The sequence below is a fragment of the Dipteris shenzhenensis genome, chromosome 4, assembly GCF_047967505.1.
Source record: "Dipteris shenzhenensis isolate YYH24624 ecotype China chromosome 4, Dip_SZ_1.0, whole genome shotgun sequence".
Taxonomy (NCBI): Eukaryota; Viridiplantae; Streptophyta; class Polypodiopsida; order Gleicheniales; family Dipteridaceae; genus Dipteris; species Dipteris shenzhenensis.
The window spans coordinates 46,784,994-46,805,657 of NC_141599.1; the positions used below are offsets into that span (position 1 = coordinate 46,784,994).

At 47.4% G+C, this 20,664-nt stretch overlaps 1 protein-coding gene across 1 annotated transcript in view; it reads left to right on the forward strand.

Moving 5' to 3' along the window:
• The window catches only part of LOC147902962 (etoposide-induced protein), a 30,567-nt gene extending 22,688 nt beyond the window's left edge, over positions 1–7,879 (forward strand). The window contains exons 4-11 of the mRNA XM_087373582.1: positions 5,037–5,089; positions 5,333–5,467; positions 5,580–5,643; positions 6,058–6,143; positions 6,282–6,364; positions 7,053–7,129; positions 7,275–7,393; positions 7,479–7,879. Of these exons, the coding sequence (XP_087229708.1) occupies positions 5,037–5,089; positions 5,333–5,467; positions 5,580–5,643; positions 6,058–6,143; positions 6,282–6,364; positions 7,053–7,129; positions 7,275–7,393; positions 7,479–7,557 (696 nt within the window). The 3' untranslated portion in view covers positions 7,558–7,879. The remainder of the gene's footprint in view (positions 1–5,036; positions 5,090–5,332; positions 5,468–5,579; positions 5,644–6,057; positions 6,144–6,281; positions 6,365–7,052; positions 7,130–7,274; positions 7,394–7,478) is intronic.
• The last annotated feature ends 12,785 nt before the right edge of the window (positions 7,880–20,664 follow it).

Genomic DNA, 20,664 nt, shown 5'->3' on the forward strand with positions numbered 1-20,664 from the left:
ATCCACTACCTGGGAAGGGTTCAAGAAAGAGTTTAGAAAACATTTTTTGCCTCTGGACAAAGCATCCCGAGATCTTGGGATCAATATAGGTACCTTCGTTAGAGGAATTTGTCAGTGGTTGAATATATTGACACATTTAGGAATGTGTAATGAAGATTTCGAACCTCTTCCTCAGTCGATGCAAGTAAATGATTTTATTTTTGGATTGAATGATGGAATTAAAATGGAAGTTCAGGCTAAGTATGCGAATACACTTAATGAAGCAATAGCCATAGCCTTGAACTATGAATATACTAGAAGCAAGCCAAGTGGATTTGTGCAGGCAAGGGCATAGTAGAAGCATCCAAAAAAGAGCGGGTCTCAAAAGAGGTGGATTTAGGAAGTTTGGTACCCACAACCAAGTGGACAAGCCAAGCAGGCAAAGCAAAATGGGGCTCCTTCAAAACCAAGGACCACCTTTGGAGTGAAGAGAAAAGTAACTCCAACAGCGGCTCGGGCTTGGTCGAAATCCTCTTTAACCCGAAAACAAAAAGAGAAAGTGAGGAGAGAAGGCTTATGCTTTGGATGCCTTTAGCCTTAGTAGTAGAAAGATTGTCCACGAAACGAGGATTGTTGGATGGTTGAGATGGTGATCTCAGAATGTGACGTATAAATGGAGGGAAGTCCGAGAGCCGACTAGATGCAAATCTAGCTAGCGGGAGCTTCTCAGAGGTTAGTACCTATGTTATTGTATGTGCTTGTTGCTAAGTTAGTAAATAGTGCATTCTCTGGGGGAAAAAAACTTAGTAAATAGTGCACGTGATAACATTCTGTCTAACTCTGCAACAACGGGATATATAGCTTTCATCGATACAGAGTTAGTTGAAATGAAGGGGCAAGTGCAATCATGATGTTATTGTGTTGTTTGACTTGGCATCAACACACAATATAATTAACTCCAAGCTTGTGAAAATGATAAAACTAAAGACTAGTTCATCTGACTATGCGTATACAGTCAAAATGGCAGATGGAAGTTCTACTAAAGTATGGGATCAAAGGGTTACCTAGTTAGAGCTTCGGATTCAGGACAATGCAGAGAAGGTGTATTTTGAAACGGCTAGGCTTGCTCACGTAGATATAGCCCTCTGAAAGGTGTGGCATTCCAAGAAGAATCTAGCCATTGATTGAAAAAAGCACATTGATCACTTTGTAATGAATAATGTGCAATACGTTTGCGAGGTGAAAAGGATTTGCCTCAGAGACTGTCAATTTTCATTATGAAAGTTTGAAAAACTAAGGAAGAGTTTTTGTTTCTTTGTGCAGCATCAATAGAGTCGATTGGTCCATCAACTAGGACTCACACTACCTAAGATTGGGAGAGGGCCAAGTTGGATGAGATTGTAGAGGAGTTCTCTGATTGTTTTAGGGATGAGTTGTCTTATGGGTTACCTTAGAGTGGAATGTTCAACACAAGATGGAACTCATCTCGGGGACAGAACCTGTAAATAGGCTTGTTTATAGATTAAGTTCTACTGAAGAAGCTGAGGTGCGAAGGCAACGGGAATAATAACTCAAGATGGGGCAGGTTCGGTCCATTTTTTCACCTTTTCGCTTCGCCAATGATATAAAAAATGAAGAAAGATGATACCTTTTGTCTGTGTATAGATTAAAGAGGATTAAACAATATCAATATTAAGCACAGGTATCTGATGGTTGGGATTGATGATTTGTTAGATGCATTACATTGAGTCACAAATTTCAGCAAGATAGATATTAAGAGTGGTTACCATCAAATCCAGGTTAGAGTTGAGAATGGCATAAAATTGCTTTTAGAAGCATGTTTGAAAATTATGAGTTTCTAGTAATGCCATTTGGACTTACCAATGCTCTCGCTAGGGCAGAGCTCATGCAGGAGTTTAATATGAAGTTTGGTACTAAAGAGGAAAGGAGAATAAAGCTGTTGATGCATTGCCGTGCATTATGCATAATATGAGTTTCACGGTATTGAGATTAGAGAAACTCATAAAGTAAACGAGTTTATCTAGAGCCTTCGGTCTAAGTATCATGTGATTAAACCTGGGAAAAAAGATAACTTGACATCTAGAAAAGCCCAAACTTATGCAAGATATACCATAGCGGATGGTATGTTAAAACATAATGGCGAGGTAGTTGTACCTTTTCAGAATGGTCTGAGGCAGAGGGTCATTCAACAGTGCCATGATAGCCCGTGTGCAAGACATTCAGGTGTCGAGAAGACATATAATCTCGTGAAGCGATTTTTTTTTTTGCCAAAGGTGGAAAAACATATTTATGAATGTGACACGGTATTTGTCATGTCAAGTAAGGTAGAGTGGGTGAAGACACCTGGCTTTTTACAATTATTGGAGATACCTTCATGCAGATGGGAGAGTATTTCCATTTAACTTTTTTTTTTTGGTTTGCCTATGACACAAGGTGGATACTATTCTATCCTTGTGGTGATTGACCGTCTTACCAAGCTGGCTCACTTCATTCCGACTGAGAGTCTATTAGTGCCCCGCAAGTTGCGGATTTATTTATTAAGCATATATTTTGCATGCATGGACTACCTAGACTAATAGCGTCCGACAGAGATGTTAAATTTACCAGTAATTTTTGGACTGTAGTGTTTGAGGCACTAAGGATTGAATCAAGAATGAGTAGTGGGGATTATCCTGAGACGGATGGTCAAACAAAGATAGTCAATCAAACTCTAGAGGATTTGCTTGTTGCATTTGTATCATTGAGGCAACAGACATGTGACACGTGGTTACCATCACTAGAGTTTTCCTACAATGATAGAAAACATTCCTCATGAGTCCGTTCAAGTCAAACCATGGTTAGAGACCAACAAATCTAACCACGGTTGGAATACCTCAGAAAGTGCCTAGTGCCGCGAACTATGTGGTTTAGATGCGGGAGATGCTAGCACTTGGCGAAATTTTATGGTAAACAGCCACCAGGTAGCCACCAGCTCACAAATCTTAAACGCTAAGCGAGATCGTGATTTCTGTAGAGACAGAGATACCCTTCTTATGATTACTTCTTATGTGAATATAAGGTTGAGCTGAAATTTGAGGTCATCAAGTCAGATTCGAGCAATGCCTTCAAGATGAAAGACTTTGGTCTTCTGCATTAATATTGAGGCTCGGCACCAGGGGAGAAATCGGCAATTGTTTTCAAGAGGTGTTGCAGAAATCTGTGTAGCAAGACAACAAGGACATTTGCAGTCCCACCCAGGCAGGAATCAAGCTCAGCACTCTTGATAAAAGTGATGTAGTGGATGCCACACCTTACAGGAAGCTAGTAGGAAGCCTTGTATATATTACTACTGTTTCATTTCTGTGGGAGCAGTGAGTTCTTTCAGGTTGCTGGCAGTGAAGATTATACTCAAGCATTTGAAGGGCATGGTGTATTTTGGTTCAGAGTATATGAGCTTGATCTGTTTCTTTATGGCTTTGTGATATCCGATTGGGCCAATGATGTAGATCAGTGATGATCCACACCTAGTTACTTGCCATCAATGGTTCAGGCTTTGCTCCTTGGATGAGTTGCCTTTCCTTTTAACACAACACAGGGCAGCCACTGCAATGGTCTAGCAGAGCAGCTGTTTTTGATGCCTCTTGGATGATCTCAGGTCTACACACAAGGGCATTATCGCTAAATCTGTGTGAAGATACAGTGTACACAGTGAGGAGATGGAGCTTATTATTGTTCCAATATCATGGCTGTACAGATGTCTGTATGGCTGAGTACACCTCAAACTGCATGTTAGCTTTGAAAATCAAGTAATCTGATAGTGATGTTGGATGGCCACTCATGAAGCATGCCATGACCCAAACAGGATTTCAAAACAAAAACTGCACATTCCCCCCCAACGATGTGCTCAAGATCTGTTTGGAAAGAGCGGCTATGCAGTCAAATTTTCTATTTTAGCAATGCCTTGCCCTACCAAGACCAAAGCATTAGCCATCTTTTCAAAGCTCTTTTGCTTAGAACTGATCATTGGGAAAACTAAAAGGATATAATAGTGTCTTCACATAGGATGGCTACAACCGTTGTTGGGTGCCGTTGTTGGACGCTGGTGTATGTGTGGGGATATGTAGTTGACTAGTCCTGGCTGTGCGGTCCCGGGATGAAGTTTATGGTTTTTGCCCTGTGGGGCCACCATCATGACGTTATAACTGGTTGGTTGCATTTTATAGGATGTTTTTGGGCATGTTATTGGGTTCATCTGGGTAAACACACCCGTATCCGGTAATCTTACAGCTCCACACCAGACCCCACACCTCAACCTCCTCCTTTCATGCATGTGCACGTGTGCACACTCACACATGCACGCACACACGGGACACCCACATGAACATACACACGGGGATAATTTGTTGAAACTGCAGCAAGAATATAAACTGCCAGGATGGACAAGATGGCATTATAGCTCTAGCATGATGCCCCAGCATGCACACATGCACACACACATACGCACATGTGTGTTGTGTGCTTCATGATATGGCTACCATGCTATGTTGTTGTTTGTAGGAATTTGTCTTCCCAATGCATCTGAAGACTTTGTGGCAAATTATTCCTGTCAGAATGCAGGAACAGAGAGGAGCCAGGGGACCAATATGTGGGTCAGCGATCTGTGATAATGATGACAGCCTCAGAAATCTTGCAAAGATTACATGCATATTATACTAGCATACTTTTATGTGACCATTGATTTAGATTCAGCCTGGGTGGGGACTATTGTCAGGCTTTTAGTATTCTAAATTGTCAAAAGTGCCCTTAAATTTACATGCATGTGCATACCAGCACACTTATATGTGACCATTGATTTAAGATCCAGTCTTGTGGGGACTATAAAGACGCTTTTAGTATTCTACATTGCTCTTATAGAACTGTCCTTTATGCGTAGACTGCCAAAAGTGCCCTTAAATTTGGAGTCTGCAGTTGCTTAGGTCGAATTATCTTCATGCGTGTTGTCATTTCTGGTTGGTGCATGGAGAGTGATCCACCTTTACTTAATGTATTTTATGCAGGTATTTTGGCTGTATCCGCTGTACATAATAAGCTTTGTGATCAACTGTATCTGGTTAGTGCAACTTTAAATGCATAATGCTATTCACATTCTATCTGATACATAGTCTGAGTGCTTTTTGTGTGGCAAAATCTTCTCTCATCAGTCTTTTTGGCTTGTGCCATATGATAACTGTGACTGCCAACTCAGAATGCCATGTAAAAGAATCTTAAGTAAATTGGCTAGGTTGTAGAGTAATATCTTCAGCTGAGTGTTTAAAGGCTTGGAGGCTGGAGTTTAAGTGGGTAGGCATTGCAGGTATAATGAAATTGCACTGCAAGCTTTTGCAGTGCTAGAGCAAAATGACCATATGGATCCTCTTCAACAGCAACAGCAGTCTCAGAAAAAGCCAGCTCAACGTCGAACAAGCCAGAGCAGAGGGGGAGTTGAGAGGTAATTTCATAGTTTGAAATCTGGACATTTATGAGGTGAGTGTAAGCAGGTATACTCTTAGTTTCGGAATTTGATGCCATACATATAGTAACTTGTTTATATCCTGATGCAGAATTTTGCTGAGCATTGGTGAGCAGATCTATTCTGTTATTATGCTGAGTATTTTCTTTATTGAGGTTTGTCTCACGAGGAAACCACAATCTGCTTTTAAAAGGGACTTTGGGCATACTTTTGGATTATAATTGCTCATTCTCTTTTCTTTTAAACCTTACTCTTCTAGGCCATCCATCACTCCGTATATGCACACACTGTTGACACCATGCATGGTTAGGGAGACCATCTTTTTATTGCCCTTCGTTAAAGAAAAATTAGCAGCTTGCGTCATATCTGAGCATGAATCTGGCTCCCTTTTCAAAACGCCTAAAAGTTTTAAGCCTGGTTATGCACTTGCATGTTGCATTCAAGAGAACAAATGAAATAAATGTGGATAGAATAATGATTGAAATGCCTGGAAGAAACATAACATGGCACCAGTCAGAATATATGATGGATGGCATACTGTTAACTTTGTTATGACATTTTGGCTGCAGGTATTTGCTGTCAGTTTTATACCTTATGTTGGACAATACCTAAATTTCCTCCTCTTATCGTGGCTATATGCTTATTATTGCTTTGAGTAAGTCGTTTTCTTAGTCATTTGGTCATTGGGTTTGGAAAGTGATACAGGGAGATTCTTTTCTGTAATTATATTAAAAGATTTTAAAAGACAAGCCATTCCAGTGTTCTTTCCGTTTTTGGTTTTTGTGGTCGACAGCTACAAATGGGGATTCGCAGATTGGAACCTTGAAAGGCGACTTTTGTTCTTTGAAACGAATTGGGCTTTCTTTGCAGGCTTTGGTAAGCTACTTTCAAAGTGTGATGCGATAGGATATCAAAGTGAATGGTTTTGTGTGTTTCAGAAGAGAAACTAGCACTCAGTTATGCATCATAGAGTGAGTGGAAACTTGAAAGGCATCTTGTATTTCAGAGTGTCATTGGGACTGACTTCATCACAAGTACGGTTTGTGCTTGTACCCAATTAGTTCAACAAAAAGTCAATCATTACAATACCTTTGAAAGAAATTGATTTTTCTGTGAGTCAGGTATTAGTATTTACACCTCTTAAATTCGTGACTTTGAATGGCAACAAGGCACCCACACTCTCCGATCTTTTTGAAACCGATTAGATTCATGTGCACTGTTTCTTTGTACTAGCATTCTAACTAGCAGTTCAGGGTGCTGGATTTGTTTCAGAATGTTAATCTTCTATTCAAAATTTTCCTTGGGCAGTCTCTGATGGCTTGCTTCCATCAGTTTGCGCCTTATTCAGGATGTGCTGAAAGAAGCCCACTCACAGATTTACTCACATGGACAACATTTAAACGGATGTGTGTGCACGTAGTTTCGGATTCAGAGGTGTATTCAAGGTCGAATCATAGTAGGGCCTTACAACCGTTGCATGCACTGAAGCTGATCCAAATACTAGGTGTCATGTCTAGTTGTCTCTGTGAATGTCCTGACAGGAAGCTAATTGTTTGTCTTCCAGGGAGTCCATGTGTACTCGCAACATTCTTTTTCAGTCCATTCATCAGTTATGGAGTCATGGCAGTACTTTTCCCCCTGGTACAAATCTGAAGTTTTGTTTGTTCAATGTCTTCTGTTTCTTGTGTTTCTCATCCTTTCCTTTTATGTATTTTGATACCTCACATTGTTCTGTTGTTTAGGATTGAAGGCGTTTAATAGTGGCTAATGTTGTACATACTTGCAGTTCGTACTCGTAGCAACTGCTTCCCATCCGGAGCTTGTCATAGCCTCATACACAGGTGGAAAGGATTCTCATGCACAGTGGAGAAGGCTTCCTGTGTTCTACCTATCTAACATGTTAATGTAAGGTGCTGTCTTATGATGACTGTTTAGTTGAACAATGAAGATGCAAATTTACAAACCATATTCCTCGAACTACTTTTTGCAGGTTGCCATTTCTCCGCTTCTTTCAAGGAGGGGCAAGTTTTCTTTCAAGTCGAACTCAAAAGACAAAGCAGGCTCCATGATATTGTTCTTGCAATCAATGTACATAATTTTAATGCTTTTTTGGTCTCAAGGAAACAACATGAAGAATCACAGAAGAATGCAAGGATGTACAGTACAAAAGAGGTCGTGATATTTGTATTGTAAGCTATGTGCTAAACCAATGTAATCATCACACAGGATTATAATGCCATACACATGACAGCAGTCATGTGGAGATAGAACGTAAAGCATGGCAGGTAAAGTCCCAATGTCTCAGTGGCTACTGGGACTCTGCTTTCTGGACTGTACATAATTCGTTTATAATAAAAAAGATCTCATCTTAATTTGCTCCCTATGTGGATTTTAGCCTTGTTTTTCTCACCCAAAAAATGTATATAGGTCGTCCTTGAAGCTGCTATTCATTTCCAAGCAAACGGAAATATGGCTCTTTTGTGTACATAAAGATGACAGTAGAATTTAAGTCTCATGGGACCTTTTTAAGATTTCCGTTCTGTTGATTTTCTCATTCCACAATTTCTCCATCTACTTTTATTTTGTGAAAATGCAGGAAAAAGGTTTTGCATGAACTTGAAGAGAGAATACGTTTTACAAGATCACATGATAAGTTGCATAATTAATGGTTTTTTGTGTGTGATCCCTCCATGGAAAGGATCTTCTCTAAGACAATGTCCAAACTCTATCAGAGCACAACTCCCAGTCTACAGAGTAATACTATCAGACTCCTCGTTTACAATTCGATGAACTGAAATCTTATTTATGATGAAAATATATTAGCATGCTTTTCCCTTAACTCGTGTAAGCTGAACTAGGGTTAGTTCTTCAGACAATGTGTATCCACTACTTCTGGCAAAGTGATGTTGTAATTTTCATAAAAAGTTTATCATGCCTACAAACGTGAAAGCTACGTCAAGTAGTTCATATTCTCTAATCCACTATGTATGTAATACTCAACATAGATTGAAAGCCATAGCTAATGGCATAATGACAAAAAGCACAACAGGGTTAAATCATCTCTAGGAAGGAAAAAGATGGAGTGGATTTGGGAATCTAACTAGTTGGGCTAGGTGAGTGATGAGCTGCTAGTCAATTCACTGACTTAACTTATGAGCTCATAATTAGTCAAAGGAGGATCTCCTTGTTGGAGTTGCTAGTCTCCTCCCCCGGCCCCATTTCCCTTGCACGCCCCCCTTTGCCTCTTGCCGTGCTCCTTCCCTGCTCCCTTCCGCCTCGTTCTACTTGCCCTCCCTCCTTGCTTCTTTCGAGCCCCTTTTGTCTCCGCACTCCCTTGCTCGACTTTCTTAGGTCGCTTCTTTGTTGCCTCTTCCATGCCCCCTCCCTCGACTCTCTTTGGTCGCCCCCCTCGTTACCTTTTTCGCCCCCTTGTGTTGTCTTCTGCCTGCCCTCCACCGTTATGCTTCTTTGCTACCCTCAACCGTGCAACCATTTGGTGATCGTGGAGTACCCGGAGTCCTTGGCTGAGGGATCTTTCATAAGCCTTTGCACAGGGCCTCGTTTTGGGACGGTTGAGGTTTCAAGATTTCCAAGGTAGTGCCTCTGGTGTAAATAGATGGAACACGTAGCGAGAGCCAGTCCTCATGATCAAAGTCGAGCCACCACTTAGTCGCAGCCTCACTTAGGTCAACAAGTGGAGGACTGAAGGGCTAGGGTCCATAGGACAATACAAGTCACTTAGGGCGATGTTTTGTTAACACTGCCTTCCAAGTAGCGCTATAGTTAACACTTTTGAAAAAAAGTGTCCCACAGTTTCTTGCCAAGTGGCCCCCTTCCATTTTGGTTCTCTCTCTTCCCCTCTCTCTCTCTCTCTCTCTCACACACACACACACACACACACACACACACACACTTTTTCTTTTTTCCTCTTGACCATACTAATTATTCTTTTTGCCCTTTATATTCCTTTGAAATTCCTTGAAAATTGCCTTTCTTCCTCTCTCTAGAATTTTTTTCTCTACCCTTCTCTCCCCTCTCTTTCTCCTAAATTTCTCCCCCTAAAACCTCCCAATTTGTCCCACTCTACCACCTCTTTAGTGTTTAGTGGTTTCTCCTAATTGTTTCTATTTTCCCTCCCCCTAAGTTCCCTTATTTTCTCCCTCCTAATTTTCCCTACTCTTTCCTAATTTTCCCATTTTTTCCTATTTTCTACCCAATTCTCTCCTTTAATTTTTCTACTTTTTCTAATTTTCTTCTTAAAGTTTTCTCCTAATTTCTTATATTTTGCCTAATTCTCCCTCCCTTTTTAGCTAGTTTTCTTTTCCTTAAATTTTCCTAATTTCTTCTTAAAATTTCCTCTCTTTCTCTAATTTGTTCCAAGTATCTAGTTTTCTCTTAAAAATTTCTCCTAAGTTCTTAAAATTTCTCCCGGTTTCTAATTTTCTTCTAATTTTTCTCTTATTCTCTATTTTTTTCATTTATTTCTCTTAATTTTTTCTTATAAATCTTTACTTTTATCTCTCTCTACCCCCCCCCCTCTCTCTCTCTCTCTCTCTCTCTCTCTCTCTCTCTCTTCCTTTCTCTAACCCCTCTCTATCTCTTTCTACGCTATCTCCTTCTTTATCTCTCTCTACCCTATCTCCCAACCATCTAATCATACCAATTTGCTCTCTACATTCACACTCCACTACCCTAACTACACTCCCTTAAAACTATAAGTACTCTCCTTTCCCCATACTAGAATCCCCAACTAACCCAATTTTCCCTAACTCCCCTCTTTACTCGCTTTCTAAAAAACTATGTTCTATTCTCTCCCTTGCTGCTCTCTCTCTCTCTCTCTCTCTCTCTCTCTCTCTCTCTCTCTCTATCTCTCCCTTCAATCCCCTAACTACTATCTAACTACTTCCCCTAAACTAATCCCTAACTTCAACTCCTAACTACTTACAAACTAACCCTTTGCCAAACTCGACTAATTATTCTCCACCACTCGACTAACGTCGTTTTGACTTCACCGACTGTTTGCCTCTCGACTTCCGACTCACCCTATCTACATCTATTTATTCCCATGCTTATCCCTTGCAAAAACTACCTACTCTACTCACTACGCTATCCCATCGATCGCCTTTATCTATTGCCTTGTGCTATTGTAGCTTCCATAGTGCCTTTTCTTTGATTCCTTCATAGCTTCCTGTTGTTCCTTACTGTCCCTAAGTGCAACATTGTCGGCTATTGATAGTTGCATAGCTTGCGTTGATCGCCATCGTACTGAACTCCCATCCAGTCGGTTGTTCTCCTAGTGCTCACAGTTATTCTATGCCCGTGCCCCCCCATATGTACCACCGCCCTATTGACAACACCCCGAACCCGTAAGCTCCTGCGAGCTTCCCCCTCCCCCTCCGTACCTCTACCTCCCCCTCCCTCACCATCCCCGCTCACATCCGCCTCACCCCCCCTCGCACCTCCGCTCACCCTCGCCACGCTCACCCCCCCCCCCGCTCCGTCTCTCCCCTTGCCCCTCCGTTCCACCCCTCCCCGCTTCTGCTCCACTCACACCCCCTCACCCCGCCTCACCCTCCCCGCCTCGCTCCGCCCCCCCTCGCCACGCACACCCCCCCCCGCTCCGTCTCTCCCCCTTGCCCCTCCGCTCCACCCCTCCCCGCTTCCGCTCCACTCACACCCCCCCCGCCTCCCGCTCCGCCCACCCACCCCTCGCCCCCTGCCCTCGCCCCCTTTCGCCTCACCGCCCCCTCCATTTCACCCCCGTCTCCCCTTCCCGCTCTCCGCCCCCCGCCCCCCCGTCCCTTCGCTCCACTTTTTTTTTTTTTTTTCACCCTCCCCCCCGCCCCCCGTTCGCCTCTCGCGCCACTCCGCCTCTCCCCCGCCCCCGCTTCCGTTCCCGCCTCCTCTCCACCGCCCTCGATCCCCGCCCCCACTCCTCCACCCCGCGCCATCTCCGCTTCCTGCCCCCCCATGCCGCTTCCTCCGCCCCCCGCCCTCCATCCTTCCCGCCACACCCAGGCTCCACCCTCCCGCATCTACCCCCCCCCCCCCTTTTTTGGGTGGCAGCCTTTTCCTCATCGGAAGCCTCGCAGTTTGTCTTGGCGGTATGGCGGCCCCTTGCCCGGAACCGGAGGCCCAGACGGACCCTCCCTCTCCAGATGCCTACCGCGTCATCCTGACAGAGCAACAATCATCTCAGGTTCAGGAGGTTGCCAATGACTTTGCCCTTACCTCTGTTTATGGCAGAGTCATTGGACATTCCCCCTCCAGATCAGCCATCAGGGACTGGCTCCAGTCCACCCTCATGCTAGAGGACGGCCATATTGAGGAGGTGGCCCTTATGGGAAGGGGCATCTTCTGGCTCAAACTCTCCAATGCGAAAGCGGCGAGCAACCTGATTGCTGGCTCCCCCACGACTGTGGATGGAAAGATTGTCATGATAGTCCCGTGGTACCGCGGATTTAGCGCAGCGGATTTTGATGCTCGGTTCCGTATACCTCGTCATCCAGTGACGCTAGTTTTTCCAGGTCTTGCTGCTGAGCTACGGCCGATTGTCAGGGACCTGGGCTCCCACTTTGGCTGGGTTATGCACGATACTTTCGCCGATGCGGTGACTACGGCAGGAGCCCCCCGAGTCCGTGTGGCTGTGGCGGATCCTGCGACTCTCCCAACAGTGATCGAGATCGTGACAGATGCCGGCAGCATCACCCAGAGCATGGTAGTCACCGGACAACCAGGGCAGTGTTTGAGGTGTCACGGCTTCGGGCACCTGGCGGCTGTTTGTCCACGCTTCGCCAGCTCTTCTCGACCCCCCCGCCCCCCCCCTCTCCGCCCCCTCCCCCCCCCTCCAGGCAGCCACGCCAGAGGAGCAGAGGCAGCCGGAGCCCGGACCAGAGTTAGCTGGCGGCAGGACTGAGGTTAGAAGGAAAAGGGGAAAGAACAAGAAGATTTCTGATAAAGGCAAAGAGGCTGAGGTTACCCAACCTGCAGCTGCACCTCAGAGACCTGACAGGCAGCCGCCCCAGGGACCTGGGAGAGCATCTTCTTCAACAGTAGCCCGCCCTCCACAGACTCAGGTCCCCCTCTCCTCCTCTCCCCAGCCTCTTCCCATTCAGCCCCAGGCCATCCCCCATCTGCACCCCATTTCTCCTGACCCGCAGCTTCAGCCCCCTCCTCGTCCTCCTCAGTCTTCTCCCCCTCCTTCTCAGCCCCAGTTCCAGATGCATCCCCATCCCTCCCCCCCCCGTCTCTTTCAGCTCTCCCGCAGAGCTAGTTGTACCGACGGTTCCTCAGCCGAGGGCAGCCCCCGCTCCCCCTCCTCCTCCTCCTCCACTAGTCGCCCCTGAGGAGTCTGTGTTGCCTATTCCCCAGCCTCCTCCCCCTCCCCCTCCGCTGGCAGGACACCCTGAGTCTACACCTTCACCGGAGCAGGCTTCTCTGTCCGCTAGCCCCTCAGTAGCAGACTCCGACGGGCCTCAGCTTCAGGAGAGAGAGCTCCCCCGTGACTTTTACAGATCTGGCCCCTGGGCCTACTTGGATGTGGCCGACCTCGGGACTTTCCCTGCTTGCCTCGACATCAGTATCTTCCTGCTCCCCGCAAAGGGACAGATGGGAAGATAGCCGCCTTGGCCCCCAGGGATGGCCCTAGCTTTGCTTTCACGTTCCTTAGCGATGGCACCGAGACCTGGACAGACGACTCGGTATGGGAGGCTCTCAGGGAGCAGACACATGCTCAGGTTTGCTCCTGGATAGGCCCGTCCGGTGGGCAGCTTCTCGAGACTCAGTGGTCCGAGGGTGACGTGCGCCTGCGGTGGCGTTGCGCCGCCAAACGCTTCAGACTGATTGTGATCCTTAGGCTCCCCCTGTCTTGGCCCCTCCCCCAAGATCTCAGAGCCTGGACCCCTCAGAAACTCCATGCTTTCTACGGCATGACCACCTCAGAGATCTCGAGCTGGCTCGAGAAAGCTTTCGTTCATGGTACCAAAGGCCTCTCGCCTTTGCTGAAGGTGTTGAAGGACGGGCAGGATGACCCCGCCTCCCCCTCCAAACCTTCCCATAAGCGTCAGCGCCTCCACTCCGAGATGTCAGCTTCTTCTTCGACTTCGACCGCGAGCAGACAGCTGTTCGCAGCCTCCCAGCCCTCACCATGAGCCTACACCTCGTTTCCTGGAATGTGAACGGGTTTCACTCTTCTGGAACCCGTGGTCCTAGGAAGCTCATTTTGAGACAGGAACTTCAGCCAGCAGTGATAGGTCGTTTGGATGTACTTCTGCTCCAGGAGCACAAGCTTTTTGCGGCTCACTCCCGCAGATGCGGGAAGATTCTCCCTAGACGTTCTCACACTTATTGGGAGCCCTCAATCGGCGCACTGGGGAGGAGTGGTGGTGTTTGTACCTCCGTGGGCGAGCAGCTAGCCCAGGGAGTTTTCGGTCATGGCACGCTGATACCAGGCCGTGCCCTTTGGGTAGGCTTGGAACTGGAGGGATCCAGAGTTGGAGTCCTCAACATTTATGCTCCCACAGATCTCCGTTGTAGAGCCACCTTCTGGAGGACACTTACAGGGATTCTCCCAGACATGGATTCCTGGATTGTTGGAGGTGACTTCAACAATCTGGAGACCTTGGAGGACCAGCAGGGCAGAGGACCGGAGTTTACAGGTATGTCTCAGGCAGAGCAGTCAGCTTGGGACTCTTTTATCTTTGCGACAGGAGGAAGGGACAGTTGGCAAGACCCGTCCTTCCGACGCTGGCACGGGAGCTTGGACTTTTCGTGGGGCTTCCGCAGGGAAGGAGGCAGACTCCTGGAGAGGCTGGATAGATTTTATGTTAGCGATTGGGCCATCAGCAGAGGTGGTCAGGCGGGTATAGTTCCAGGGACGACACTGTCCGACCATGCGCCTGTGTTCTTATCATATTAGATTCGGCAGCTCAGTCCCTTCCCCCCCGCTCATGCCGGATTCCTGACTCCATTTTCTCGAGGGAGGATGTGCGCAGCAGTATTTGCAGTCTTTGGGACAGAGACTGGGGCGAGTGCGTGGATCTGGTTGGCTCGATGGCGCAAGCTTTGCAGGAGTCCAGCCAGATCTGCCAGCTCGCAGCCCTACAGGTTCGACAGGATTGGTGGGGCAGAGAGAGAGCTCTTCGGAGGGACCTCGCCTCCATTCACAGCGACTCCAGCAGGCTTCCCTGGGCTCGGAGGAGCTTCGGATCCAGGCCCTTCGAGCCAGAGCCCTTCTGGAGGAGACACTCCAGCGCCGTTCAGAGTTTTCCTATCACGCCTCTCTCTCCTTCTGGGCCCGGAAGGGTGACCGGATGTGCAGGGAGTTCTTCAGGACGCATGGCCAGAGAGCTGCAGGTGATCAGCTTCGGAGTCTCAGGACAGCGGATGGTCACATCGTTACGGATCCGGGGGAGGTCTTGGGGTTGGCCACTGACTTCTACAGGATCCTCTTCCAGCAAGAGCCGCTTGCCCCTCGTACTCGACGTGACCGTGCGAAGGTGTGGAGGCACACTCCATCCCTGGTCCAACCTAGCATGCAGGCGACGTTGGCACCGTTCACCATGGACGAGATGTTGGAGGCCTTGATGGCCATCGACGGACAAAAATGCCCAGGTGAGGATGGGCTATCCCGGGCATTCTTCACCTCCTTTTGGGACCAGATCCATCAGCCCCTCCTTGCAGCTCTGCAGAGGATTTTCAGCAGTGGTCAGATGCCAGAGAGCCTTTCCTTGGGATTGATTTGCCTCATCCCGAAGGGAGGAGATAGACAGGAGATCCGTCAGTGGCGCCCGATCACTCTCCTTACCACTGCCTACAAAATCCTCGCCAAGATGATCAGCGCCAGAGTTCGGCCTCTACTCCCAGACCTCATCCATGACACTCAGACAGGCTTTGTCCAGGATCGCAGTATCCTGGATAATGTCTTCACCTTTTCAGAGGCGGCGGAGTGGGCTCAGCACAGCGGATCACACCTTGCCATTCTACTTCTCGACTTTGAGAAGGCCTACGATCGAGTGGACTGGTCCTTTTTGGAGGGGACTCTGGAGCGGCTAGGTTTCCCAGCAGGTTGGATTCAAGGTATCTCAGCTTTGTACAGGACAGCTTCTAGCAGGGTCATCATTGGAGGCAGGATGGGTGAGCGCTTTAGCTTGGAGAGATCAGTGCGTCAGGGTTGCCCCCTTGCTCCTTACCTATTTCTCTTCTTCGCCGAGGCTATGACTTACTACCTTCGGGCGAGGTCTACAGGGATCAGGGGTGTTCGCCTTCCACTCCGGGAGGACACGGAGCTTTTGGACTCGGAGTACACAGATGATACAGCCCTGTATGTCCAGGACGATGAGAGGATGCTAGAGAGGGTGCGAATGGCCCTGGAGGTCTTCTGCTCGGCCGCTGGTGCGAAAATCAACTGGAACAAATCAGTTGATTTTCTCACAGACCCCGGGGCGTGTTCTCAGTGGGGGAGGTTTTTGGGTTTCAGATGGATTCCACGGGGACAGACAGCTAGATACCTTGGTTTTTAGGTTGGCCTAGACATCACGCCAGCTCAACAGTTCCTCCCGGTGCTAGACTCCATCCGACGGAAGCTGGCTTTCTGGAGCACTGCTAAGCTCTCCCTTGCAGGTCGTGCCCTGGTAGTTAACCAGGTCCTCCTAGCCACGGCTTGGTATGTGGCTTCCTGCTGGTGTTTCTCGAGATCCAACGTGGCACAGCTCAGGAGGCTGGTTCGGAACTTCCTTTGGTCCGGGGAGGATGGTCTCAGAGATACCAGAGCCAGGGTTGCTTGGCAGACAGTCATTCTTCCACAGGCTGAGGGTGGCCTGGGGGTCATCGATCCAGAGCTTCAGAGTCAAGCCTTGTTAGGCAAGCTTGTCATCCGCGGTTTGACCTCGAGGGGGCAGACGTGGAAGATGTTATTTCAGCAGGGAGTCGGTTCTTATGTCCCGCGCCGAGGTGGAGAGTGGCTACCGTCCCTCAGGTGGATCTTCACCTCCGCCCCGCTCACTTAGCCCCGTTCCCCACTCGTTCGTAGCCTCCTCATGGTTTGGAGGCGGCTCCGCCTCAGTCTCATTCAGTCCCCTCTTAGCTGTCAGGAGGAGATCGATCACCAGCCGCTTATCTGGAACGGTCAGGTCAGAGATGCCGAGGGCCTTCAGTTGGGGGAGAGATCACATATCAGGTGGGATGGCTGGATGAGGGGGCCAGCCCGGTCCCTTCGAGTTTGGAGGGATACGTACAGACATCTGGAGACGGCTGATCTTGCAGACGCAGCTGGAGGTGCACGTGGAGCCCAGGCGAGACGCACGGAGATCGACGGCGCGATCCCAGTTGATTGGTTGGTTCCACCTGAGCCTCAGGTCCTCATGCCTGGTGACGCCCGCTGGCTGGGACAGTTCACCCCCCGTGGCATCCCATTGGTGATCGCAGAGGACGTATGGATGACTCCTCTATCTCCTTCTTCGCGGTTTTTGGGGATGGACGACTCAGGAGAGAGGATGCGCTCATTGACCCCCTACTCCCATGGCAGAGGGTTCGGGTCGTAGGCCTTTTGGGGAAGGTCTTGGCGTACCGATCCTAGCATCGAGCAGGACCAGATGCAGCTTTGGCGTCTCTGGCTCTGGGAGGGGCGGGCCTTGTCAGAGCTTGATTGGGACCCAGGAGAGTGGTGGTGGCCAGAGATTGTGACAGGACAGGGGCCGACTTCCTTCTTCGCCTACAGCACGACTCTGGGCAGGCGAGTTCTTGGGAGGATGCATAGCCGCCCCCCCACCCAGCGGCCCAGCTGGTATGCACAGGGTATTTCCAGGTTCTTTTTGCAGGCATTTTGGAAGGCCTTGTGGGAGAGCTGGTGGCCGCGGAAGATCTCATACTTCCTGTGGCTTCTTGCCCACAAAGGCCTTCCAGTGGGGAGCTGGTTGCGGCAGATAGGCCAGGACGGATGCTGCCAGATTTGCCATGAGGATGAGGAGTCACCAAAACACTGCCTGTGGAGCTACACTCGCGCCTAGGAAGTGTGGAGGTGGACTTTCGGGATTCTTACTCGCGCAGCACCAGAGCTAGGATTGATCACTTGGGGCGCGTTCTGTTGGTGCAGCACCGCACCTGGTCTTCATCACTTATTCGAGGCATGCCAGCAGGACCCCACTTTCCTTATCACACAGGGAACGTGGGGGCCGCTCGAGGGTATCCCGCAGCACCTAGCAGAGGCTGATACAGGAGTTCGGGAGAGACAGCCAGTCTGGGAGATTATTAGCAGCATTGCAGGGTGGCACATCTGGACCTCGCGCTGCTCGCAGATCCTTGGTGGCACCTCCTTATCGACTGCCCAGATCATGACGGAGATTTGGAGCGAGATTATTCGAGGATTATTCATACCCTCAGAGGCCAGTGGGACCAGATTCAGGGAGATTCCCGGGTCGGTCAGGAGAAGCAGAGACGCTTCCTCCGGGCTTGGGACACACAGGGCCTCTTCCTCGAGCAGACTTCGCAAGGCCTTCGGTGGCACTACTCACCACCCCGATGGCTGTTCATTCACACTCGTCTTATCCCTCCGTGAGAGTATGATTTATTTTGTTACCTTTTAGGGCTGTGTCCGATTTGTGAACGCAGCCCGTCAGCTACAAGCTGACCTTTTGTATCTTGTTCTCGAAGTAATATAATTAGCACTGTTTTTTCGGTAAAAAAAAATATGTACCACCGCCCATAATTTCTTTGACCTCTACGCTACTTTGCTTTGACTCACATATGACAGGTTTACATTTATTACACGTGCCCCGTCCCCTTCTTTATTATTATATATTTTTTTCAAAGGTTCCCCCCTAACCTTTCTTGTTTATCGTTGTCACCACCCCTTCTAATCATTAGGGGAGAAATGGGGTCTCAAATGGGCCAGTTATCGACGTCTACATAACCCATGCAAACATTACAGTAACTGGCTTTGACCCCGTGTCACTGAAAGAAATACCTATTGACTTCTTATGCCGTCTAGTGGGATTAGACATATTATATTAAACCCCTTAGATTATTTTTTGACCAACTATGCAGTCCCATGGTCATGGGGTCCCTTTTGTACTTTGAATTTTTCAAAGTATTGATAGTCCATAGAAACATGTGATCTCATATTGAAGTCTTTCTGAGTATATGAGTTATTGGAGCACTCCTATGTATCACACATACCATATATGGACATACAAATACTAGACCACCATGATATCCATTGTAGATAAATCCACGATGGCCCAAAAATACACATATGGTTGATATGAATTTATTATTACGAGTGGTACCATTCAGCCTATTACATGTACCATATACCTCCTTCATAAATGAATGAGATATTGAATGATATAGTAGAAATAGACCTTGTATATCTTTTTTTACTATTGGAGATAGAGCATGTACATAGAAATGTACATGCATTATAATATCAAACGTGACAAATGGAGGAAGCGGGAAAAATGGGAATCCAACGTGCAATTAAGGCATGGCCGCCCTTCAAATGGTACATTCTCTTGCCATTCTCCTATGGAGCTTGGCTAATGAACAACCATATTCTCCCTACTTCCACACAATGAACAGTTTAGAAACATTGGAGACTTCCTCCATACATGCTCGAAGCATGTTCTATTTTGCTTCAACCTCAAATGTTTCTACCCTACTCCTTCATGCAGCCCAGCAGCAAAACAACTACGACTTTAGAACAACTACGACCCCATGGAAGCCACAACGTGAATCCATGGAAGATACAACATAACAAGCCCACAGTTCAGAGCAATGACGATGCAAAAATGCTCGGGGAGATTAGCCAGGTGCATTATATGACTGTTTGTGTCCTCTCGCACTTAGTTTGGGGTGACGGTTCATCCCTACATGAGGACCTAGCTCTGCATTTACAATGAGCTGTTCTCCATCCGGCTCTGTGCCACAAGGAGACTTCTCTTGATTTTCAGTAGAAAATGGCGCCACAAGGAGACTTCTCTTGATTTTCTTGATTACTGTATGAGAGTTACTGACCCTGTGCGAAGCTTAAAATCCAAGGACCCGCACAATCTTGAACATATATTCTCCATTTTTTGGTCGCTGTAGCTCTGAGAACTCTGGGATGCCCACACAGGTGGCTCAGTCACATTGTTTCCTGCGCTTATACTCTTATGTGCTATAGTAATGAGCTCCATGCGTAGACATTTCACTGGCATGATGGGCGTTCGATAGCAATAGAGCATATTATGCTCCAGAGTTCAAGCTCGGAGATGATGTGGTTCACGGCTTGGGAGGCTCTCATCTCCATCTCCTAGTTTACGTGAACCCTCTAGATCATTGCCGGAGCTGCTCGTATCTTTTAGTTGTGCACAGGTCCTTCATTATAGTTCTCTAGTATAGGAACGCTGAAAGGTTGCTATTCATGAATGTTTGCTTACTTCATGGTGATCCAGAGACTGTGTGCTTGTCTGCTCACCTTCTACATGGAATGTGTACTACACAGTTCCTTCAATGGTCTGGGTAGCAAGCGAGAGAGTAGGACTTTGCACTCGTAGACTTATGACTTTCTTACCCTCCACTCGGAATGTAGCTACATTTCTTATTACTTCAGTAACTTCCACCAAGCATGGATTAAAGCATGCGGTATTGCCTACTGGGATATAGGAGCGCAATGCTCTGATCGGGAAGACTAGACTATTAGAGACTTAGGGACCACCATTTTGAAAAGGGCACTTGACTAAAGCCTGCCTATGTATATACTCTTGCACTGGGATTATGTATCAGGCTGCGCCACAAGAGACTGATGGCCAGTGCAGAATCCATATTCGACAAGTACTTCCGTGCGAAATAATTCACATTTTGAGTTAGTGGTGTATATGATACCATTTGACCTTTCTTCTACAGAATCGGTTATTCCCGTCTGTCTCAGAGATGCTCGTCATTTTTGAGATAACATGCGTTGACACAGTTTCTTTTGAGATAAGAATGCAATGCTATATTGCTATATTCCACCTCACTTGCACCTATTTTGTGATCTATGCACTTAGAGAAGGGCTTACCACCAGCAATATACTTTTGGACAGCTCGCATGAGCTCTATTCCACAGAGGGGTGCACATGGATAGCTCACATTACTTCTTCTTCCACTGTGTTTAGTTGGCGTTAGCTTTAGACTCCTCTTGTGATGATACGTGCTAGCTA